The sequence below is a fragment of the Catharus ustulatus genome, chromosome 1 (genome assembly GCF_009819885.2).
Source record: "Catharus ustulatus isolate bCatUst1 chromosome 1, bCatUst1.pri.v2, whole genome shotgun sequence".
Lineage (NCBI taxonomy): Eukaryota > Metazoa > Chordata > Aves > Passeriformes > Turdidae > Catharus > Catharus ustulatus.
Genome location: NC_046221.1, coordinates 45,165,397 through 45,190,366, shown reverse-complemented (window position 1 = coordinate 45,190,366; position 24,970 = coordinate 45,165,397). Strand labels below are relative to the sequence as shown.

The following is a 24,970-nucleotide window of genomic DNA, read 5'->3' as shown; positions in this document are numbered from 1 at the left end:
ATTGTCTGTAAAAAAGAAGATCATGGGTTAATCCCTGAGCCTAGTGTAGTAGTGAAGTCTGGTATTCTCTGAGGCAGCAAGATCTGTTAATTTGACACTAACTCACGTATCAACTTTCTGCATGTTATCTAGAAGAAAATTGTTCATAATATCTTTTCCACTCCTTTAAAACAAAAGTTAGCTCTGGAAGGGTGTAGCTGACCTTTTACCATCCAAAATGACTTTAGCATCAGAGTGGGCTAGATTCCATTTTCAACAAACTTTCTAAGGATTTCTTATGATTATGAAAACAGGATTTATGGTAAGTGGAAAGCTGCAAACACCAAGATCTAGTCTAAGCAGTAGGTGGCAGACTGCTCCCAGTAATCCTTGGGAAGTTGTGATACAGCCCTTAATGCCCACGGGGCTGTAGCTAAAGGTGATGAGAAGAGAGAGGTAAAATTGGGAGATTCCTAGGGTTCAAGCAGTCTGCCTAATTTCACAAAGGATGCCAGGGATACCCGAGTCAGCACTTGCTAGGCGAGGAGCTGTTGCTCCTACGTGCCCTGTGTTATCAGTTCCTAAAGTAACTGTGGAGGTTACCCTGCCCTGCAGCAGCTGGGTGACCTTGATCTTGTTTTGGGAGATTTGCCACTGTTGACAGAAAGCTAGCACCGTCATGGCTTTTACACCTCTGCACAACAGTATGCCTCTAGTTTTGTTACCATTTGGAAATCTCTCTTAAATTAAGAGACCTCAAGGAGTTTTTTAACCAAAAAGAGTTTAACACATGAAATTGTATGTCTGAGGTTGTCTATGGATACACCACAGCCTCTACTGATCTCTACATATACAAAGTAGTTTCTGAACAGTACCCCAAAAGCTGGGATCCACTCTTTCGACAATTTTTTGTGCTTATCCTTACCTAAATGATGTTAAGCTGGAAAAAATATTTTCTCTTTGTAGAAGATTTTATTTTGAATTTCAGTTCACCTTGAGGGGTTTTCCCAATGCCCTTTTGCTAATAATTAATGTAGTTAAGAATGCACCTTGGTTTTTGTCTCATATACTTCATTTCAAGAGAAGCCTGCGGTGCTTACACAAACTGCCTTTCCCATCACACTTGTTCCTCATACCATTATTTTGCTGACTGTCAGAGACTCTATTTAGTGTATACCAAGATATTTCATTACCCACCTAGAACTAGGCTCTTGTATCAAAGTAGAGGACTGTCCACAGGCTGCTGGAAACCACATGATCCAGTGGTTGGTAAACACTTGGGGGAGCTGCCCAACCACTATGCAATAATGTTGGATCTGATTTATGGAATAATTTGTTTAGCATTCACCAGATTATTTAGAACATCTTAAAGAAAAATATTTACATTTCTACTGCATGCTTTGGCTAGGTTAAGATTATGCCATTTGTCTTCAAGATGCTTTCTCTTGCTTTATCTTCCTTCAGTTGCTTTGTGTATAAATGAAAGATGGATTTGAGAATGGGGTGTTATCCAGCTATGCACAGTTCCCCTCCTTCCTCCCTCCTATGCAGTCCTTCAGACTCAGTGGAAATCAGGAGTGGTCTTGTCATAGTAACATTTACAAGGGCTTAGTAAACATGTAAGTACATGGTAGAAAACAAAAACGTCTCTGAGAAGAGCAGAAGGAGGAACTTCAGGACCACCCCAAGCATTTCTTGACAGAAGAGCCCATTTTCAAAATTTTTATATGTTATTGGTTAAAAATCTCCCAAACCCATACCTATGACCATTCCTGTAGTATTTCCAGTTTTCTTAGAATTTACTTGAAACGCATAAGAGTCTGTAACATCCTTCTGCTCTGCAATGCAGTTATTTTAAAGTTTATCATTGTTATTTCGGGATACACAGCTTTTTCTTGAATAGTCAAGAGCCTCATATTAGACTTTGTGTTTTCTCTGATGACAAATACAGATTACATTCTAAAAATAGATCCTAAACCAGAGAGATATATAATTATAAATAACACACCATGTAATGTAATAGTTCAAATCCTAAAGCAATTATTTCAATAGCAACTCATGTTTATCTATTTGAGCATTAATGCTTGGCAATTTCTGATGAAGAAGCATTAGTGTCTAAATTAATAGTTAGCTGTTTATAGGTAAATGTCCGTCTTTCATCCTCATCTTTATGAGAAATGCAATAAGGACTACAGTAGTTTAAACACTTCCATGCCAAGGATACAATCCTATGCAGTATTGCTGACATCACCTTGACATGGATTTGTGGGGGCCAAGGTTATGTGCCTAAGAATAAGCGTGTTCCTACTCTCATCATCACTCTTGAATTCCAGCATGGTAAATCATTAATATTCTTTGTAGAGTAGAAGTTTTAGCTTTTCTTCTTTTTTTTGGTGGAGAAAAATTTAGAAACATAACTGTTGTCTGTTGGGGTTTAATCCAGACTTAAAAACTTTTGGTCTGAATAGATTTTTTTATTTAAATTCAAATGGAGTGCATTTGTCCTTCTACTTTCTTACCATAGCTAAGAAAATAAATTACAGTGAGAGGGAATAATGTTATTTGGAGCCAATGTCTCTACATTATTGGTATAAATGAACATGAGTACTCCAAGCTGAGCCAATATTACTCTGGAAGTCAGGTGCCTGTTCTGTGCTGACCCACTGTGTGCAATATTCAGGCCTGTGAAAAAAGAAATTCCCAAATAAAATCAATACACGGAGAGGAGGTTGTTGCTGACTGAGGTGAAAAGTGCTGCATATGCACTACTGTCTACCATAGACACCAGAAAACCCTGCTGCAGAGCATCTAGTTGCTACTGTAATTATTGTAGAGATAGATGATGTCCCTAGAGGGCAAATTGAAGAGCTTCATGTCATCAAATTTATTCATATCAAAGCAGAAGTGCTTTAAAATCTTTTCTTACAGAAGTAACAAATCCAAACATTTACTTTTGTTTTGAAATTCTAGATATACTGAAAGCTCAATTGTTTTTCAATAAGATAAATGGCAAATGTTGAATTGTTTCTTTAAAGTACTTTATTACAGTGCAACAAGTTGCTTGGAGACAAGATATTTTCTAATCACAAACAGTCTGCAGATTAGATTAAGCAAATTGTAAATATGGCTGAAAAAATAAAAAAGCTATGAACTTGTCTACATGTACAACCTTTTACTATGCTGGAGAAATTTTACTTGATTTAAACACAGCAAGACAAAACATCTTTCTTGTATGTGAAATTCTGGGCCTGCTTTACTAAGGTATTACATATAATGTACCCTCATTAATTCTGAAGTTGCATCATCTGAACCTGTCATTATATTCTCTGTAACTTGTGTTCACTGGATCCTTTCTAAAAGTGCATATGCATTTTCAAGCATGACTATCTGTTAGCAGAAAGGTGTCTCTACAATAAAACTCCTTCCTGACAGCTCATGTTTCAATAAGAATTGTCTTATCTTTTGAAATTCTTTGTTACAGCTTAGAGTTGAGCAGTATAAACCAGACAAGGTCTCAGACACTTCACATTTTACTTTCTGTCTGAACCTACTTCTTTTTGTAAGAAGCAATCTTTGAAAAACATATCCCATTCTGCTTCTTGACGAGTGCAATGGACTGATTTTCTAATATTTCAAAACTGGTTCTTACTGCATGTTATCAGTCAATACATCTTCACTTGTTGAGCATCTGAATTCCTCTAATAAAAAACACAATTTATCTTTAAGTGGGCAGCAGCAATATGGCTGTGGTAATGCAGAGCTCGGTATCAGGTAACCACTGACTGTGTATATATTTGTATATATAACACATATATGCACATACAGCAGCCACAATGAGTTTTGCAGTTTGTTCTGAAACTTTCCCCATTGTGAGTACACTTCTAAAAGTAATCAAGCCAGCTCAGGCTGGTTTCCTAGAGCTGCTTTAATACATTTGACTGCAATATAGGTATTCCTTCAAGCTCTTGCATGAGGATCAAAATGACTAGTTACAAGCTGAAGCTTGTACATCTAGACCATCTGATTTAGGGACAGCCTTTCATCTTTTTGACAGCTTTGCATCAACTTGTTTTACAATGAAATCCTGAACATGTAAGGCTCTAATCCACCAGTTGATCATGATACTTCCTAAAATAGATAAAATGGAAATGTCATGGATGCTATTAAAACTTTTTACTGGATGGGAAATAATTTTCAAAAAGTGGACACTTCAGTAGCTGAAGTTATTACAAGAAATGCAGGTTTTGGGAAGTGCTATATTCCCACAAGCATTTGTTACTCTGACTTATGCTATTTAATAATGATATTTAATATTATTATATATAATTATAACACATTTCAGCTGTAATATTGAGGGCTGATCTCTAGATCACTATCTCAGTGATAGCTTACTGAAGCTCCTGGGCTCCAGGTTGCTACCCACAGAATGTGAGTGAAAGTCTGTCCATAAGCAATGTATTCACATTGGTGTGATGCTATGTCTGAGCTAAGCAGCTCCATCCCTCAGTTTTCTCTCTTTCTGAATCTCAGCAGGACCCATTAGTTTGAGCACATTATATCTGTTGGGCTGACCCTGCTGCTGGCACCTCTTTATATGGCTGTCTTAATTTTTAAAGAGACTTCTCAATGGTATTGTAATTCACAATATCATCTGCAGGAATGCAGGAAGAAAAAGTCTTGATTCAGTCTTGAAACATAAGACAGTACGTAGGATTTTATGCACCAATATTAGTGCTTATTATGCATAGTTTGTGACACTCAAGAGCAGTTACAGAAACACATTCCCTGACATTAGAAGCTTAAAATCTAAACAAAATATATTGCACAGAAAACATAAACATACAAAAGGCTGATTCATTTTTTTTCTTACTTTTAGTGTACATCTTTCTAACATATAAGATTGTGAACAGAGCAAGGAGTTAAAGGAGTTACTGTGATTTAAAATAGAAGATAATGAAGAGAGTGATCACTTGAGGAATTATTCTAAGAGTGGCTCAAAGAAATGCAAGAAAAAGATCATTCATGACTGGGAGCTCAGAAAAATAGAAAAATAGTGAAGTGACAGAAAGTAGATTTTAATATATTTACTTATCCATATTATTGAAGTTACAGACACTGACCAAGATGCTGTTGCATTAAGCGTCTTGCTTGATGCCTGGATATGTGACAGAGATTATCCAGTTCTACTAATTTTAGTGAGAGCTATAGAGGTGTAACTCCTTTAAAGAGAAGGCTGAAGACTTTCATTAGCTGAAGGCCAAGGTTAAAACTCATGCATAAACTTGCATGAATAAATGCAAGAACAGTATCTCCAGATGCTGGTATTTTTCATACAGTAATTGCAACTTCTGCTCACTAAAAACTATTTTCCTGTGCATCAACAAAACAGCCATTTATAGGAAGTAAGGTAAATATTATAGAATGCAGTTTTGAAGAAAGACTCGTTGAGCAGCAGAGGGCTAAATGGTAATAGGCAATTTAAAAAAACCATAGGCAATAGCATTCCTTCACCCCACTGATGTAAGGCTGATTAATAGTAGTAGTAGTAGAATAAAGATATAAATTGGAGTAATCCCATCCATCTAGTATTTCCTAAACTAATGTATTTCTACAGCATTACTCACTGCAGATGTATAGAATTTTAGGAGCTAGGCCACAGATACCTCAGCTGTTCAAGTTTATTGAATATGCTTTGGCAATTATTTTGACCAGAGCAAACTGATGAATATCAGCAACTTCAAGTACTCCTTGGTGTCTAGATGCTCTTTCTTTCATTTTTTTACCTCCACTTTAAATGTCTTGGTAGTTGTTTCTGCGCCTGCAGAGTCCATAATGATAAAGGAGGTAGAGCAGTACAAGGTTAAAAGTGGACAACAAACCAACAGCAACATTAAATCCGATAAAAATATCTGTAAAGAATGAAAAATAAATGAAAAGGGAGTTAATGAAAGACATACATATATATATATACCATTTTGTATGCCAAGCTAACAGTCTAATTACATATGTGTACAATGTTTCTGGCAAGATCACGTTTACTGATGTATGCAATATAAGAACATATACTTCAATCCTAGCAATTTATAGATTGCTTCCTGTGGATAGGTAAATCTTGCTCCCAGGTTTCCATAGGCAGAGGGGACTATGTAGTTAATGAAGAAAGAAAAATAGTTTCATCTAGGATCAGAAAAATGGTGAATATATGCAGGACAGGAGAAATAATGGAATGGGACTATTGAAAAGTAGCATGTATTGCCTTGCTCTTCTCCTGTCTCCCGGAAATAATATTCAGGCAGGAAGAGGTTACAGCTCTCAGCTGTTAGTAGATCATGGATCAGCTGCACTCAGTACAACTGCAGAAATACAGGTGCACAAATCTTGCCATGCATTTGCAAGCCATTTTTGGTTTGCATTTGCAGAAAGTCTGGTGTATCTAACACAAACATGACCCTCATATAGCACCCACATCCATACTTCTCTAAGACGTTTTCAACAAGTGGAGATCTAGTTTTGATCACAGCCTTTAGGCAGCTCCTTTTGTGAATATGCCAATTTAATTGCTACTGACATTCCTTGTCCATAGTAAATCTGGCCCACACTTAAAGGGAAATCTATTGATTGTCTGAAAGGTACAAAGTTCAGAGTCACTGATAAAATATCTGCCTCCATGTATTATGTGGAAAATACAGAACTGTTACACTACCTTTCATTTTGTCTTTCTTCCCACATTCTTTTGACCAGTTTTCTGTAATCACAGGAGAAACTAGTTCAGCAAACTTCTCAAGTGGACAAGAAGAGGTGCACCCTGGCAAAGTGAGGAGATAGGGATCCCTTGAAGTGTCGTTCCGATAATGCATTTCGATGCTATATTGCCTGATTAACAACATTGAAAAGTTTTTGTAATGGTTCTTAAATAGAAGGTTTCCTACTTTGAGACAGAATGTTTGAAATAGGCTATAACATCCTACTCTAGAACCTGTTCTCCAAGAGTGGAGGCTTTGTGAAAGACACCTGCAAAGGCCACTTTGCCAAAGCAGGTTATTTAACTGCACAGATCAACAGTCAGCTGAAAAGGTCCTGAAGGCTCCTTGAATGGCACCAGCACTGGGTTCTTCTAAGCTAACTGGCTTACTGTAGGAGTTATATCTTTGAAATGTTCTTGCTGTCATCTGAAGAATCAATAAAATTTATTTTACCATTTTCTTCCCTCTTGTAAGGCTTTAGTTCTTCTTCCTGTCTTTCAAAGCACACATGCACATCCAGAAAGTGTATTTTTCCCTAGTTTTAATATGACTTTGTGCCTATGGGCTGGTCAGTGAAGTATCTATTTAAATCAAAATTGTATCTTCTCACAATATTTGAGAGAAAAATGGTTTTGGGGAAGAGGGTAGCAAATTCTAAACACTCTTTCTTGCACAGATAAGAAGATACTTGCCCATTGCTTTCTTGGTAGAGTTCAAAAAATTGACAAGCAGCATATGGTGGCAGTTTTCCATTGAAAATATTGAGAGCAATCTGGAGGGCTCCAACTGTGGTGTCATGCTATTGGAGAAAAAAAAATCCATCCTTTACAGTCAATTAAGTCAACTAGCATTCATCCAGAGTTATGAGACAAGAGTAGAGAGGGAGTGAAAATCAAGATAAAAGAAAACCTGTGTACGTTTGACCATAAAAATATGTTCAGTATATTCACTATAGGGTAAAACATGTGAACTGATCACTACAGACAGCGGGAGGTATTTCTGAAGAGTTACTGCAATATGTGTCTTACGCCATCTGGCAGGATTTTGGAGACAGATACAGAGGGAAAGCAAGATGTGGTTTGAGTAATAAATCTAGTTTTTCAGTCCATTTTCTCTTTTCCTTCCTTCGGTAGTGTTTTTTGCTCCAAGGTCAGATTAAGGCAGTGTAAAGTAGAATAATCTAGGGCATTTCAAGTGAAGGTACAAGTCCATTTTTTCAGGTAACGTACCAGACAAATTATTGTGCGCAAAGACTGTTCTCCTTACTTCCACTTCAGAATTTTTCCAATTATTTCTTCTATTTGGAGTCATACAACAAAATCTGAATTTGGCATCTATTTTTATGGGATTAGTTGCCCACCCACATACAGTTTCTTCATCTACCCGTCATCCCTACTTTTGCACTGATCATAGGAAGAGGAGCTGAAGGCAGGAAGTCCAAACACTTTGGTGCATAAATTTTTCAAGCATCTTTTTATATATATATGTATATATATATATATATATGTCTGCTAGACCTATTTATATTATAGTCTAGCAACTATGGTTTAATTATTATTCAGGCTCTGGAATTTTTTAGGCTGATCGGTTTCAAAAGTAACAGTATACTTGAACTCAGGCGATTAAAGCAGAAGTGAAAAATCTGTATGTACTGCTCTTTCCTTTTCAAAAAGAACATGGTAGTACTAGAATCATGTAGAAAGGACTGTGAGAAAGATTTGAAGTAACAAGTAGTTTTGAAGTATCAAGTAGTTTCTCTAGGAGAAAAGATTAAATAGGGTAGGACTCTGTCTTGGGAAAGGAGATATGGAAGAGTAGTGTCAGAAAATAGTAAAATTCATTGGAGACCCAGAAAAAGGGAATAAAAGAGGAAGTACTTTTTTTCTTTAACACACAAGTGATTGTCACAGGATGTTGCAGAGTCCAAAATTATAAATGCATTAAAAAAGTTATTAGGCAAGTTGATGGAAGACAGTCTTACAAGATATTCTGAACACAGGGACAAATTCTGTCTCAGAAAGTCCCTAAGACACAGATTGCTGGAAGGCTTTGTCACTCTGCTGACTTTATTCTCACATTCATCCCTACCTTTGGCCCTGGCTAGAGACAGAATAACGAATGAGCTAAGCAGATCTTGGCCTGATGAAAGTGGCCCTCTTCACCCTCTAAAAGAAATAAAATAATAATAGTAATAAAAAAGAACCACAGAGGAGAGCTTTGGAGGCATAGCTGAAGTTCTGCTGTGTGCCAGTATCTTTGGAGCACTTCAGGAAAGATGCAACTAATAGAAACTTCACCATTAGGTTGTAGGAATAATGACTCATAAAATATATCGTTTTCTTTTGCCAAATATTGTTTAACTAAAACTTAGATGAGATCCATGCCTATACTGTGTTCTTGTACTGATTGGCAACTTGTTAGCTGAATTAAACTGTATTGTGTTATTCTTTCATTTAACTTACTTTACTGGTAAAATCAAAGCAAGATTTATGAATGATGAAAATACTCACTGCAGAGTAGACCTCCATTTTTCTTGGTGCTGAAGAATTGACAGCTTGTTTAATACTGTTTAAAATAATATTCACAAGGACACCTAAAAATATGGGAAAAAAGGAAGTAGAAAGTGAAAGTATAATGTTTGAATGGAAACAAAAAATAAAAAAATATTGTGAGTATCAAATATAAGACATCCACTCAGGCCTCATTCTCATTTTTAAGTTTACTACAATTTTTTAACTACAGAGGAGAAATATATGATTCATCATCCAGGTCAAGTGAAGAGGCAGGATTCACAGGAAGTCATCTAGAACCATTCTGAGAACTGGGGATAATGACACTTCCAGTTCTGTTATGCTGAGATCTCTCTATCCTTTTTTGTTTGTTTGTGGTGTTGGAACAATGACAACTGTGCTGGTCTCTTCCTCTCTACATGCCAAAGAAATATACTAACTATTTACTTCCAACAAGTTACACAATATAGATTCTTTGGGGTTTTTTTTCCAAAGCTCTTTGGCACTTCTTCTCCAGCCCTAAGGTATTCTAAAGCCAATGGGTAAGGGCAGCAAAATTCACTGAAGCACAGTTTATATCATTCTAAGGAAAGAGGATGTAACTGGCATGCCAGTGAACATTAGATAAATAGTCCTGACCATGTGATATGGTCATCTGTCAGTTGATGGGCTTTACTGCAGATTGGAGCCTAGAATTACGTACTATATATTTGATCCAGTTATGTGTATGCCTAGGTGATGGATCTGCTAATAATTCTTTACCTAGATCCAGGCTGCAGAGTAGGTGCGTTAGAAAGCCTAGCCTCAGATGTTCCAGCCTGTAAATATTCAAGCTCAGTTGTTTGGATTTCCTGCTCGTGGATACGTGGGGATCATATGATAAATTCTTGGTTTGTGTCCTGAAGTAGTGTCAGAATGTGCAGCAGTCTATGTGCCCCAATTTTGGAGCGAAACAGCAGTTCCCAGTTCTTGTAGTTATTGTAGTATATACATAACTGGAATCTCTCAGCTACTGTTCTGATCAGCCTCTTTTGGAGCAGCTTTATATCATTCAGAGAGCCACAAATGTGTTCCCAGTGTTTTGACACAATGTATAACCAGTATTTCAAAGGGAAAAACAAAGAACAGGAAACAATTAGAAGAAATGTTGGAGAAACAATTTAATCTAACCTACTGTAAGTAATGATCATAACCATTAGGGTCTCATTTGTTCCCTTAGCTTTCTATAATATTTCTAATAGTCCTAATCCCTTAAAAAATCTGGAAAACCTGAAGATATTTATTTTTACACCTTGTTGCAGTATTTTATCTATGCAAGTGCCAATGTTCACTACATATTTAAATACTTAATACGACGTCCAATGTCCATAGTTGCAAATCAAGGGTTTGTTTGAATAATTTTGCATTAGTAAAGTGACAGGATGTTGCATTATCTCCTCCTTTCTTAGAGCTATTCTTTTTTTATTTACCTCCTTGTAGTCGTGATTTCTCTTCTGTTTTATAAACCCCAAATAATGAGAGTAAAGACAATTCTGCCAGTTTTTCCATCTTGTTGATTACATCTTCAGTGGCCCATACAGGGAGAGTGTAATTGTGAATATCCTAGTGATAAAGGAAAACAAAAGAATCTTTGTAATTCACTGGTTTCCACCATCCTATCGTCTACCCTCACACTACTCAGTTTAGACTTTCTGAGACTGTCCTGCAATTCTTTGCACAGTGTGGTTTTACTCCAGAGCATGCCCTGAAACACTATTTGTGGGAATGAGGATCAGCCTGGAGTGAGTGAATAGGCAGAGCAGGAGCACCTGTGTGAAGGAGATTCCTTGTATGTATAATGTGTTCTTACTATAGAGATATGTTTTTGGTGGGAAATATTGCAGATATATGTCTTCTTCTCTTCCTTTCTCTGTGTCTTCAGGTTATAAATATCTCATTTTTTTCTGCCTTTCCATACAGTTGTCCACATACCAGTTCTATCACTGGGCAACTAGAAACAAGTGACACTCTGTAGTCATATAAGAGTGACAGTATCTTATCCTGTTTAATTACCTCAGTTTGTAGAGCATATGTTCAAAATCCTTCATGCACTGATGGTAATGACTGGGGCCAAATGGAATTACCCTATGCTTGGGGTTAGTTTGAGCTTTTTTTACCTGGTAGCAATCAGCATCTCCAAAGTTGGAGTTAGAGAGTTACATAGTCATATTCTTCCCTGGTGTTTATTGATTTGTTATTACCTCACAGTGTAGAGTATCATATGTATTCCAGAGCTGGAAATTGTCCAGTATTTTAAGGTGATTTAGTTCAAGTCCTGTGTTAACTGCCATTGTTTGTAAAAAATCCTGTGGGGAGAAAGAATATACCACAAATACTCAACACATATGGAATGTACATGCACATAGATTCACTAACACCCAACCTTTTCACAGAATTTTCACAGAATCACAGAATAAGCTGAGTTTCAATTGATCAGTAAGGATCATTGAGTCCAGCTCCTGGGCCTGCACGTGACATCCCTAAGAATTGCACCATGTGCCTGAGATCTTTGTTCAAATGCTTTTGAACTTTGTCAGGCTTGGTGCTGTGACCACTTCCCTGGGGAGCCTGTTCAGTGCCTGACCACCCTCTGGGTAAAGAACCTTTCTCTAATATCTAACCTAAACAGGAGTTTAATTTTTTTCAATTTGTTTTTGCATTTTAACAACAGGAAAAATACAATTCCATAACTTCTATAACTTAGTTACCTTCCTTTTTCTCACTTCTTGAGTTTGTTTAGCACCTTTTTGTTTGTTTGTTTTTCCTCTTACCATGTATGGTTGTATTCTATTTTGAAATTCTTTAGATGTTTGTGTTTCGTGCTGAAGTTCATCAAAACGAGGACAGTTGGGCAGAGGAAAATTCAGCCTCTGAAACATGAAAAACAATACTTAGAATAGTTCAAAAATTGTCAACACCCCTGTTTTTTCTCTTACTGAGATTAATGGTGTAATATTTGTAGATAGATTCATGGCTGTGCTAGACCTACTCAATAATTGTTTCTTTGGGTACCTTAATAATGAATTCAGTTAACATAGGTGATAGACTGTGGTAACTTGGCTTTTCAAAGGCTGCTTGTGTCTGTGATAACTTGATTTCCCTCAATTTAACTGATTTTGGCAAAAAGAAATTGCACATGTCTGTCAGGGGATTGCTTTGAGAAATGGGTCAGGGTCCATGATCAGAAATTTTAAAAAGCTATCATTTCCCTCTCATTTTTTGCATCCCCCAAATGTAACTTAACTCCACCTGGTACTGGAACCTGAATTGCTTCTCCATCTACACATCCAGGTTTCATCTCTTTGGAGATAGCCAGTGGATTATTGTAAGCATTTTACGTACCATTTAATAGACATAACTTGAATCAAGAGTGACAAATTGTTCTCCTGAAATACCAAAAAGCTATGAGCCTAAGGGCTCTGTTCTTCTTTAGAGATACTTTTAATTACAAGGCCACATGATAGTACATATTTGATCTGAACAACATGTAAATACATGCATCCTTCAAACTCTAACCTCTGGCAAATATTGTTTATATCAATTGCAGAAAGACAAATGATACCAGAATGACAAATAATACAGCATAAAATGTCAGTGAAAAGCCATGGTTAACAAAACAAACTTGTTCTGGTTCAGCACGTTGTGTCACATCACTAGAGAATTTTTGACCCAGCACAAATATTATCCATAACATTAACAGACTGCAGTTCCAGCATGTCTCCAGTGGGAAGACAGCAGCCACCAACTGACCCTAGCTCACTTTCACTTGGATAAGTTTCCAAGGGTGAAATTTTTCTGTAAGAGCAGCACACTGGAGAAGAGAGCTCAAAGTTGCAATATGAAATTGGGGAATGTTGTTTAATCACACAATAACAAATGTTTCTCTTGCTGTATGTCTTAATTATCCCTCTCTAGCGGTTGTTAATTAAGCCACTCCCTTTGGCTTCATTAAGCAGTACTGTTGACTGTCAAGCCTTGATAGATCTCCGTAGCTTAAAAATAAACTGTGATTATGTTTTTTACAGGATTGTGCCTGGCTTTAGTTTCCCACTTTGTGTTGCTTGGGGCTAGAAAACACCTTCAAACATCTGCTTGGTTTAACAAGGGAACAATATTTTTTTCCGAGTGGTTTGCATTATGAAAGGCATTCTGTGTTGCTGCAGAGGTGTGTTTGAGAGAAGTGTCAATACCCATTCCTGAAGCAGCCACAGAAGTGATGAGGCACTAGAGACTCCTACAAATGAGCTTGCCTTCCTCAAACAGGTTATTTCATTGCATTGGATTCCCCTAAGGGCTTTGAGGTATTATATGGCCAAGGCTCTGACCACTTCGCTGCTTTTCTGGTCTTCTGGTGGAAGATCTTCCTCTGGTGTCCTGCATTTAAATAACAGTGACAGCGTTCTTTTCTGTTGTAAAGTTTCTGGCTGAATCACATGTTGCCTAATCTAGTTTGTGGGAACCCTTTCTGTCCGTACCTGTTTTCAAGCATGGTCTCCAAGAGTGGAGCAACATCAAAGGGAGACAGGTGTGAGAGCTCCCTAATGGGTGAATCAATCCTCTGATGTTGGTGACAGGCAGTTATGTAATAGGGGGTTTGTACAAATTTCCTTAAAATCAACTTCTGTCCTCAAAGCCAGAAGTAAATGAGGCTTTCTGTTATTACACTCAATAGCTTTTTATCCTTGTTGGCCACACTGTTCCTTACATGGTCCTTGTCACAAGAGCAAGTGAAATTAAAATCTAAACCTGAGTCAGCCAGAGAGAGCTACATGAAGTAAAACTCCTACAGGACCTATTATTCAGGTTGGTCTACTCCTATGATCTGCAAGAGAAGTGCTAGGGTTTCATTAAACGTTTCTATAGCACTGAGCATAAAAGAGCCCTTGTCTGTAATTTGAATGCCTAAGTGCTACCAGAATAGGAAGGTAATCATTTTGAGGTCATTCCAGTGGCTGGTGAAAATTCAATTCCTTGAATAAACTGTGGAACAAACTTGCCAAAGAGACAAGGTCTGCCTAGTTGAGTGGTGTTTAGAAAAGCACTTGTTTCCTATAAAGATTTAGGGCAACTTCCCTAGAATACTGTCTAAAAGTGTTCTGGTCAGTAGAAATGACCTTGGAGAAAATGGTAGTGAGCATGAACATTCAAGTATTCTGCAACCATGGAAGGAAGATTTTCATGTAGCTGTTACAGTTGACCTATACTTGTCAGCCAGTAGCTGCATTGGATAGTTTCTATTATATAGAACTCAGAAAGCTTAAAGAATGTTTTTTAGCTATTTTCATTTTTTCTGTTCTTTTGCTTCTGTTAGAGATTAAGACTTTATAGAATGCTTCTAGCCAGTACTCACCTGCTCTGTTGTTTTTTGAAAAATATGAACTGGAATGGGTTGCCAGAGAAGCTCAGGGTTCCAAATTTGGCTGCTAGTTGGTGGAAAGAGGCCCGAAAGATATGACTGGGCACTCATAATGGTGCGATCATAATCTGTACTTTGGATGTAAAACTGAAAATAGAATGGCAAAGAATGAAAGATAAAATGGAAACTATAAAATAATAGGGAAATTTTACTCAACCTGTCAATACTGACTTTTTTCAGCTTTATGTTTTTGCACAAAGTCTAAACAGTGAAACCATAACTCAGCTTTCCAGGGCCCTACTTCAGTTTCATAAATGGAATTGCCAAGACATCTTTTAATTTAGAATCTAACCCTCAGACTGAACTGAAAGAATAAGAAAACATGATTTCAAAGAAGGATATTCTCTATATTTTGAGATTCAGAGGAACATTGCTACATGTAGACATGGGGACTTGATTTATTGGTGGACACATTAACAGTTGGACTTGAAATTCATAAAGTCTTTTCCCACCTAAATTATTCTATGATTTATCAGTGATACCTCAGGAATGTTAAAGCACTCAAAACTATGAACTTCTCTTGGAAGCATAGCAGAGGTCTTTCATACCTTTCCTTAATGCATGCCTCCTATACAGACCAAAATGTTAGAGGTATCTTCCCCACAATGGATCTGTACTGTATGAGAAGCAGCTGTTAGTCCTCTCTGTTACAAGGGGAAGTATGGAAGCATGGCTCATCACATGACTGGATAGGCATTTATCTTTCAAGAGGGAAAAACAATAATGGGTCACTGTATAAATTCCCAGCTCATTCATCCTGGAGCTGTTCAGTTTGGAAAATTAGCTTGTGAAAGACCTTGACATAAGTCTGACTTTCCAAAATGCTCTTCTATTACCTTAATTTCTCCATTAATGAAATGAATATGCTAACGTGCTTTTTTAAGTCCATAGTTCTGCTATCCCAGGGAAATATGCTGCAGACAGATCTGCTCTATACCTCTTGCCGGTTGTATGTGCTGTTCAAGAAGCTAGAATATCGTTTCCTCATGTACTGTCCAAGTTCAAATAGCTGCTGCATTCCAGTCTGTAAAGCAAGCATATAGGTGACTAGAAGATTAAGGTGATTTGAGACTTCTAATGTAGAACTATCTTTTCTATTTTATTTTTTGTTGTTGCTGTTTGTTTGTTTTGTGTTGGTTTTTGTCTTCAGCAATCAGCTTTTAAGTGATCATTAACTGTATAACATACTGTCATTGTGATTTAATCCCAGCTGGCAACTGAACACCACACAACTGCTCACTTACTCACTCACCCCTGGTGAAATCAGGGAGAGTAAAAGTGGGAAAACTCTAGGGTTTGAAGACAGTTAGATATGCAAAGCAAAAGCCAGACGTGCAAGCAAAGCAGAACAAGGAATTTATTCACCACTTCCCATGGACAGGCAGGCATTAAGCCTCCAGGAAAGTGGGGATCCATCCCAGTTACTTGGGAAAACAAATGACATCAAGTTGAATGTCTGTCCCTTCCTCTTTCTCCACCCAGTTTTATATGCTGAGCATGGCATCATATGGTAGAGTGTATCTCTGATCAGTGGAGATCTGCTGTCCCAGCTGTATCCCCTCCCTATTTCTTGTGCACCCCCAGACAAACTCAGGGTGGAACAAGAAGCAGAAAAACCCTTGAAGCTGTGTAAGCCCTGCTCAACAGTAGCAAAAACATCCCTGCATTATCAGCACTGTTTTCAGCTAAATCCAAAACAGAGCCCCATACCAGCTCTTTCTCAGCCAAAACCAAAACAACTGTGTATGTTGCAGATGATCTAGAATTTTTAACAGAAATGTTCACTTGTACTATGAGGAAATTGCATGTTCAGAAATGCTAAGGTTTCAACATCTGCTACAGAAAGGCAATGCCCCGATTCTATACTAATACTACTTCCACAGTGCTGCAGATCTGTAGACACTGATCAACATTGTCCTTTACAACCTATGTCCTTTAGTAAAGCTGAGAGGATGATTGACAACCTAGTATTTCTCATTGTCATTGCGCAGTTATTTGTTCAACCTTATAAATTTTTGGTTTATATTTTGTGCTTTAAGTAGCTTTCTTTCATCTTTGCCTTGGTGTGCCTGCAGTTGTCTTAGATTGCATACTGTCCTTTCTGTTATTAATTTCTGAAGCCTGAGCTGAACTTTTCAACTTCTACCTGTCAGTGAAGTACATTCCTACTACTGTTGCTAAAAATATAGCAAAGTAGCAAAAAGCTCTCAAAAAAGTCAATGACAAAGCATGAACATCTTAGTACATAAACTAGTAATAAAATAGTAATGCGTTGTTTCAGTGTCTGGATTTTACAGATCTTTCAAGTCCCCCTTCAAACATTAAACACTGAACTGTCTCTGTTTTATGCTTCTGCATCATGACAAAGTGGTATTAGGGAATTTATTGGCGTACTTTTGCTCCAGAGCTTTATATGTCAAATACAGTCTCAGAACTAAGGCTTGATGTTAAAATGCCAGAGCAACAAGTAGATTCAGTGCATCCTAGTGAAACTCTGGACTGCAAGTGGCCTTGTTAGAAGACACATTGTCCCCAGGAGCAACCTTCTCCTGCAAGTCTTCTCTTGTTTTGTGACTTGGTAGTTGTCAGTCCAATGATGAGATGTGGACTCCTCACTTGCCTTGGTGGGCAGGCGTCTTGCCTTAGCCCTGTCACAGGGCTCAGTACTTAATGGTCATTAGAACTTCATCAATGTTAACAGTACAGTGTTTAAACTTGCCATTTACTTGAATGCAGATACACTATCAAGAAGTTGTTGCTTTCAGGAAGGTAGTTATAAAGCTGTGATGAACAAGATTTCAATTCAACAATAGCTTAATGAATAAATTGCAAAAATGTTTATGAATTCACGCTATTGGTATTTGCTAATAGCAACTATCAGAACCTGGGATTTGCTAATGCTTTTGAGACGCACACAAAAAACATCTTCCCACTTCGTCTTTTAATAGCATTTTTAAGCTCTTCTAAGAAAGCCAACATACCTTGGTGAGTTGTCCAAATCCCTGGGGCCATTCACTTTCTTTGTGCAGATCAGTTGGAAAGTTTACAATTGGTGTTCTGTCACCGTGTCGGAAAAGCTGGCAATGTAAACAATAAAAATCACTAGAGTTTGTTACTGCTAATGCTCTCTTCTTATCTAACTAGAAGTCAAGCATACATTATACTTCCAGTGTAATTTTTCAGATGAAAATATCAGAGAGTCTGCAGAAACCTGGTCAAGTAGGATGTGAATAGGATATTCTTTACAATCAAGAATATTTATAATTATATAGGAATTAAGCGGGCATAAGCCTGAAGAGTCTTCCTCCTAGAACATAAAATTCATCACCCATTAGTGTTGGGATTGGGTTCACAGTTAGGCATTTAGACAGGAAATATGACTGAATTTTGGAAACTCAGCACTTCTGAGTATTAAACCAGTTACTGATGTATTTTGATTAATACTTTTAATTAATTTTTCATAGACACATGAAATATTTTTGCAACTGTTTTTTCATAGCAGTATCTTTAAAAGTAATTCTATGTACACCTGGATCTTATGCTCAATTTCTCAATCATACTAAAATATAAAGATGAAAGAATATAAACATTTACATTGTTAGCTTACTTAATTCTTACTTTAGTAATACTTTTACATGCATGTATAAAACTATTTTTAAAAGTCTGTAGCATTTTATTTCTATCAAATTCAGTGAGAGCAAAGAGTTTGGTTGCTTTACTATCCTGGACACTCCAGCGTGGTGACTATTAGTGTGACACATTCAATCATATGATTTTTAATCAGAAAAATTAAATTAACCTTTTTGTTTTTTATTCCAGCATACAAAGGAAATCACAGCCCTAGATTAAATGGTTCTGAAAAACTGAATTATCACCCCTAAGCATATGCTACTTGGGCTTAAAAAAATTAAACCTGCAGAATTTTCACATGAAAGGAAATGCTGGAATACAAATTCACAGGGCTCCAGACAAACTTCCAGCATGCTGACCCAAATGGTTGAAAAAGTCAACTTTGCTTATCAATGTTCCCATCACCAACTTCATTCCTGACTTAGCACAATAAAATGACAATGTAGCAGCATGGTATATTTAATAAAATTACATTTATGCCCTAATACCTCAGTGGTATATAACTTGTTTATAATTGATACTCTCCGTTTCCTCATTAAGCCACATCATTCTTGCCCAGACATCAGAGAGGGTTGTGCATACAAGTTAGTTTGCCACTCCCACTGGGAGGTGTTTCATGTTTATATTTTTCAAAGTAAACATCTGCAGTGTGACTTAATGTTTTAATTACAGCACACACCCTTTCCATCAGCCTTCTCTGCTAATGCACACAAACCTGTGCTAGAGCAGGTACTTCAAAGATGGAAAATAATGTCCATTAAAGGCAAATGTAATTGGATTTCTCCCTCTGTTTTCTACAATAGACAACAAGGTTTGCTAAAGTGTAAGTTACCATTAGAACATGTAAAAGATTGCTTATTATGTTTTTGTTTTACTAGTTTAATTTCACTATGCGGACAAGCCGAATTGAATATTTTGTGGCAAATCAAGGAGGGTTTTCACCCTCATCATCAAGTTTGTTGTTTGGGAGGATTTTTCCCTTTCTCTGTGCAGTTTTTAATCCTCTTTAAATCTCTTACTAATTTGGAATCTTAGTTAGTTCTTCGTAACAATTTCTCAGTGCACCTGTAGTCAACAGGAGAATAAATAAAGAGCTACATTTTCTGGTGACTGATTCAGTTGAGTGAGAAGGAGTTTTGTACTACTGCTCATTTCCATATTCTCATGTACGTAGGTGTCAGGTAGGATTCATTAATTTTTCTGGACAAGCTGGTACCTGTGTCAAGAATGAAGGTTAAATTCCCAGTTACAATATAGCTGCTAAAAGCTTTCAATAAGCCAGAACAGATCAGCATTTTATCTGAATAGAGGTTAGTGTGCAAAAAGATCAAGATCAAAAGATATATTGAATATATAAGTAGGAGACATAAATAAAAATATTGTATTTCTTTCTAACCTTCAGAAATTGAAGGAGTGGAGGGTGTGCTTTTCTAAAAAGAAGCACAGTTTCTTAAGTCCACACAAAATAGGAAATAATTCAGCTCCTTGTTCATATTTCTGCACCTTCATTGCGCAGTGTCACATAAATATGTTATGAGCACTAAACTGGAAGCAGCAAGGGAACAAACACTTTAAAAAGCAGAACCCCATTTTTAGGAATTGAAGGAACAAAGCTTCTTAGCCAACTGGTTTTTCTATGTGCTCAAACCTCCTTGGGACTTCTGAGAATGACCTTGCTTCAGCTGCAAATGAAATAATGACCACATGAACAACAACTTCATCTGAAAGACTAACTTGTTCACTCTCAGCTACATCTTAGGAGACTTTCTAAAACTTGAAACTGTGTTTTTCATTAGAACACCTGATAGGAAAAGAAAGTGTATCCCTACAGATCTTGCCTTACTCATCAATATGTTTCGCAACACTCATAATTTCAACTTCATTAAAAATTGATTGATTTGTCAAATTAATTTAAATGCTGCAGCATTTCTTACTGCAGGTTGCCTTCCTAACCTTTCAGGAAACCGAACATGGCAGGGTGAGAGAAGAGGAGCAAGGAAGTAAAAAAAAAAAAAAGTGAAAACAAAAGTGAAAAAGGTGAAAAAAAAGTAGACATCTCAAGAAGGAAGGGATTGTAAGGGGAATGTACTCAAGAAGAGCAAAGCAGATCTGTTTGGTATATTAATTTTGGCACTCCTTTTGAAGTGCTTCACCTCAGTTGCCAAAAGCATTAGGTGGATAATTACTAAATCCATTACCCACTCCTTCCACTCTGATACAACTTGAATCTGATTTGGTGCCTGGGTTCATCCATTCACTCTTGGTAACTTTGTGAGCATTACCACTTCATATGAAAAAGGTCACATGACTCAGACTTCACCCAGGTTTTTCTTCCACTGTTGTCAGGTGAAAAATCATATTGGAGACAAACTGGTGCCGGGGAGAGGGTGCACTGAGAGTATGACGTGTAGCATAGGCATATACAGATAACATCTTCATTTAGAAATGCCATGAATTACAGCAAAGTATCTGTTTCTGAGTAATAGTGAGCCTCTTGCAGCCTCTTTGACTTGACTTCAAACAAACAGATTTCTTACTTTGAAGCCAGCAATAGGAATGAAGAAACAAAAGTGAAGAGAAACCATCATGCTGCCTGTTCAGGGAAACCAGAGATGTAGAAATAGTGAGCATGTTTAGTCAAGATTTCAGATGGCTTGGCTTGATTAGACAAATCACACTCAATGCTTCCTATCCTGAGTTACAACAAGAAAGACGTGATGAAGCCACAGTGCCTCAGAAGCCACACCTCTTTGTGTGTATGACAGGTGAAATGTGTATATGTATGTAGAGGCAGAAGGGTCAGGCCAGAACTTCTTTAAACACAGGCAACAAATCAGTATTTCATTTATACTTGGGTGCCTGATTGTCCTAATTATGTCATATTTTCTTCTTTCTTTAAAGTTCAAGTTCTTTAAATTTAAATCCTGCCTTTAATCTTAAATTCAGTGCACAGGAGTTATGGTAAAAGCTAATGTTTACATGTAAGCAAAGCAATTTAAAAACTGTTTTGATAAATTGGCTTGAAATAAGCTTTTCAGAGAAAAGGGCTTGTGGCCAGTAATCAAAACACACAGAATCAGCACAAAATTGGAAGCAGTGAGGAGAGAATGAGACCTTCCCAGGCACAGCACAATTCTAGAAGTGGTCAAAAGCGAACATTTATGTGTTTCTTCTCTTCTGCTGATGTATACTGTGCTGTTCTGCTAAGGAAGTTTAAAAAAGTCATTATCACAAATTTCACAATGAAGTAATAGTCCCAGGTGAAAACAGTAACTTACAGAGGACAGCTGGACAATGCTATTGAAGTGTCAAAAAGATGCCTTTTAGACTCACCTCCACTGTAGCAATATCCTCATTATATCCCATTATATCAGTGGTATATATTCTGGGGTCAGTTCCTATGCTATTTATTTACAGTACCAATTCTGTTTCTATGAAAATTCAATCAGTGAGTTCAGAATGCAAAATTCAATACAGCACACATAAAACTTTGCCTTGAGATAAAAGATGTATCTTGTGATGATTAAACCTATTGTAATGTTTTATGTGATTGGTCAACCGAAGCAGTAGTAGCAGGATTATTAGAAAGACATCTTAAATTAAATTTGCCTACTATTTTGATGTCTATTGTGACAAGCTACCCCAGAAAGTGTTTGTTTTGTTTTTTTGGGTATTTTTGCTTGTTTGGTTTCTTTGTTTGTTTGGGTTTTTTTTGTTAGGTGGCTGCACAGTTATGGTAAGCCCATGATTTTGGATAAGTAGTCTCTATCTCCATAATGGTAAATATTTCCAGTAACTTTCTGCAAAACCATTTCTTCTCAGGACACAATAATAGCTACAATTCAATAAAAAACCTCATTAATTTCAAGCAGTTAATGCTCTAATGCTTGCTGTCTACCTGTTTTCATCTGTGTGTCCAGTTCTTCTTGTTATCATTGAAAAAACATGTAAATATATTTCTATACACAGAATGTTACTGAAATTGGCGTCAGGTCTCTGCTGTTGTGTTGTCTCAGCAGGAGTAGGAACTGGTTTTTCCTGTGCACTCTGGCCTTCCTCCAAGCTGAGCATGCACAATGCAGCCAATAGATGGCTATACATGAAGTACTTTATCTAGAGTCAGATGATATGTTTTGGACACAGTACTTCTTCCTCGTACCTGTACGCACACATAATGTCTCAAACAGAGAAAGGCTGAAGGAGAAGATCTTCAACTGCCTATTCTCAAAAGTTCATTCCAATCCCCTCAACTTTGCACAGAAAATATTCCTTTGGACTAACTATTCTTTATCATTATACCTTAAAAAAAAAAAAGAAAAGAGTGAAAAAGACTATTGTTCAACCTTCATAATCCAAATAATTAAATTGAATTAATGTTTCTTTTTTCTAGAGGTATTTGGGAAAGTGACATTGAAGTAGTGTTTAGCTACTTTGAAATAAGAAATGGCCTGGCAGAAAAATTATTACAGTCTGTTTTCAGCCTAACTGAAATTAATGCAACACGTCTCTCAAATATCTGCTTAAAAATGCCTGTCTATTTCTGTTTCTCAGTGTACTGCTATGACAATTCACCTGCTCTCACACCATGCATTGGAATGTCAGCTAAATTGAGGAAGAATAGGTAAATCTGGACTTGGCATGTCTTAACTCATCTGCAGTATGCATCTACCACAAAGTCAGTTATCTTGAAATAAAAATTAAAGGTTAGGAGATGAAAATTCTAATAACTAGAGACATCTTTCTTTAGGTAAGGTCTTTAAACTCAGTAAGTAAAAGGGCAGAAGTACTTTTAAGTTTGAAGACAGGCAAAGAAACTGTACACTCTGTCTGATTCAATATACATGTAATTCTGTCCCTGTACTCCCCACAACAAAACAGAGAACAAATCTACTTACTACAACCACAAACTTCAGTTCTCGTGCTGCAGTAGTCTGTTGAAGCAGAATGAGAATAATGTGAAAAGAAAAACACAGGATCCTAGACAGGTTGGGAAGCCGTATCACACCCATCCTGACAGAAGAGGAAAGAAGACTTTGTAGCTCCAGCAGCTGCTCAGGCTGAACTGAGAGACGTCAGGCTGTACTTTCAGAAGGGGTGGAAACTGCCGCTGGTGCATTTCAAATCCAAGAGGAATGTTGTGTGACTACGCAACAAATTGCATCGCCCTTTGTTTTCAAATTACTGTTTACATTCTTTTAAATAAAATCATAATTCAGCTCTTTTTTTTCCTGTAATATTTTTTTTTCTTTTAGAATGTGAAGATGAAGTCAAAATACAAAGGAATTGCTAAGTATTCCTAATGTTTCTACCTACCTGTTCCGTTTCGACTTCTCAGTGCTTGGCATTTTCCCAAACTATAGCATGGCCACAAGGATGAGCTCAGGACCAAGAGCCAGGCAATACGGTTTCTCTTTGCTGCTTAGGTAGTCCACTATTCAGCTTCCTCACCCTCCCTTTTTCTCCCCTCTTCCACATGGTTCTTGTGAAATCAGAATCATTATTTAAAACATTTCATGTGGGTTATAATTGCCAGTCCCTCAGATAAAATACTCAAAAAGATCTCATAACAAATATGTTCTTTAAGATCCTTGCTGGGCAGTTATTTGCTCTTCAATTTGTCTGTGGTTTTTTTTCTTTTCCCTTGCAGTATTCCTATATTTCCACTTTGGAATTGCTTGTTGAGATAATTTTTGGCCTCAAATCTTTAAGAAATTTATTGTGAACAAACTCTGTTACTGATTAAAAGCACTCTTTCTCACAGTAGCACAGTGGCCTTGAGGAGATTGCTCAGCTTGCCTCTGCTGACTTCCTCTCTATAAAATAAGAACAACACCTGTAGACTTGATTTCATAAGTATTTTTTGAGTAATGAATTAGTTTTCTAAGATCTATAAGCAGAGTTCTTAAAATGCTTAAACTTTAGGTCCCTTGTGTATTGTCATTCCATTCCTATGATATCCAAACCTGTCTCAGGGTCTTCTGCCCAGCTCTCTGCAGCAGTATTTTCTATAACAGGTGTTTTACCACTTACCAGATATTTCCATCTTTAGGGCACTAAAGCCCACTGAGCATCAGCTGTTCTCTGAGTTTTGTCATTGTCTTTATGTATCCACTTTGTCCGATGGATGGGACTGGATGGGAGGAGTACAACAGCTCCCAAACTTTCCTGTCTGTCTTCTCAGTCCATTCCCAGTTTTCAGAAGTTGGACTTCTTTCTTCCTCCCCTGTTACGTCCCCACCCTCCTTTTTGATCTCTCCTGGTGATTTCTGCCTATGCAGAAGGGGTATGAGAGTAATCTAAACTTCATAAATGTATAATAGGTTGTCTTTCTGAAAACAAACACAAGCTGATCATCTGCCTCCATTATTTAAGAGTGTAGGTCATAAAGTAGACTCTTAGAATACTTTAATATGTCTGAAAACTCAAGAATGGATGTCCTACTTTTTAAATCTATGTAATGGGTGGTTCCTAAGCTATTTGATTAAGGATCACTGTTGGCTCTTGGAGTCTGTTCCTATCCTTCTTATGACCTTACCATGAAATCCATAACTGACTAGTTTTTATAAGATTTGCTGGTTTATTGTGTGTCACTGATGAGTGACTATGACCACTGAAGTCTCCCTAATATGAAATCATTCTAATGACTTCCCTTT

The 24,970-nt window shown here is 37.1% G+C and overlaps 1 protein-coding gene across 1 annotated transcript in view; it reads right to left on the bottom strand.

Annotated features, from left to right (window-relative positions):
• Positions 1–23,326, bottom strand: part of LOC117003075 (prostatic acid phosphatase-like) — a 34,003-nt gene extending 10,677 nt beyond the window's left edge. The window contains exons 1-11 of the mRNA XM_033072707.1: positions 23,213–23,326; positions 17,669–17,764; positions 15,625–15,711; positions 14,622–14,774; positions 12,043–12,141; positions 11,473–11,577; positions 10,702–10,834; positions 9,233–9,315; positions 7,415–7,521; positions 6,683–6,852; positions 5,763–5,888 (exon numbers count right to left, since the gene is read on the bottom strand). Coding sequence (XP_032928598.1) covers positions 5,770–5,888; positions 6,683–6,852; positions 7,415–7,521; positions 9,233–9,315; positions 10,702–10,834; positions 11,473–11,577; positions 12,043–12,141; positions 14,622–14,774; positions 15,625–15,711; positions 17,669–17,764; positions 23,213–23,326 — 1,266 coding nt within the window. The 3' untranslated portion in view covers positions 5,763–5,769. The remainder of the gene's footprint in view (positions 1–5,762; positions 5,889–6,682; positions 6,853–7,414; positions 7,522–9,232; positions 9,316–10,701; positions 10,835–11,472; positions 11,578–12,042; positions 12,142–14,621; positions 14,775–15,624; positions 15,712–17,668; positions 17,765–23,212) is intronic.
• Between the last annotated feature and the right edge of the window lie 1,644 nt (positions 23,327–24,970).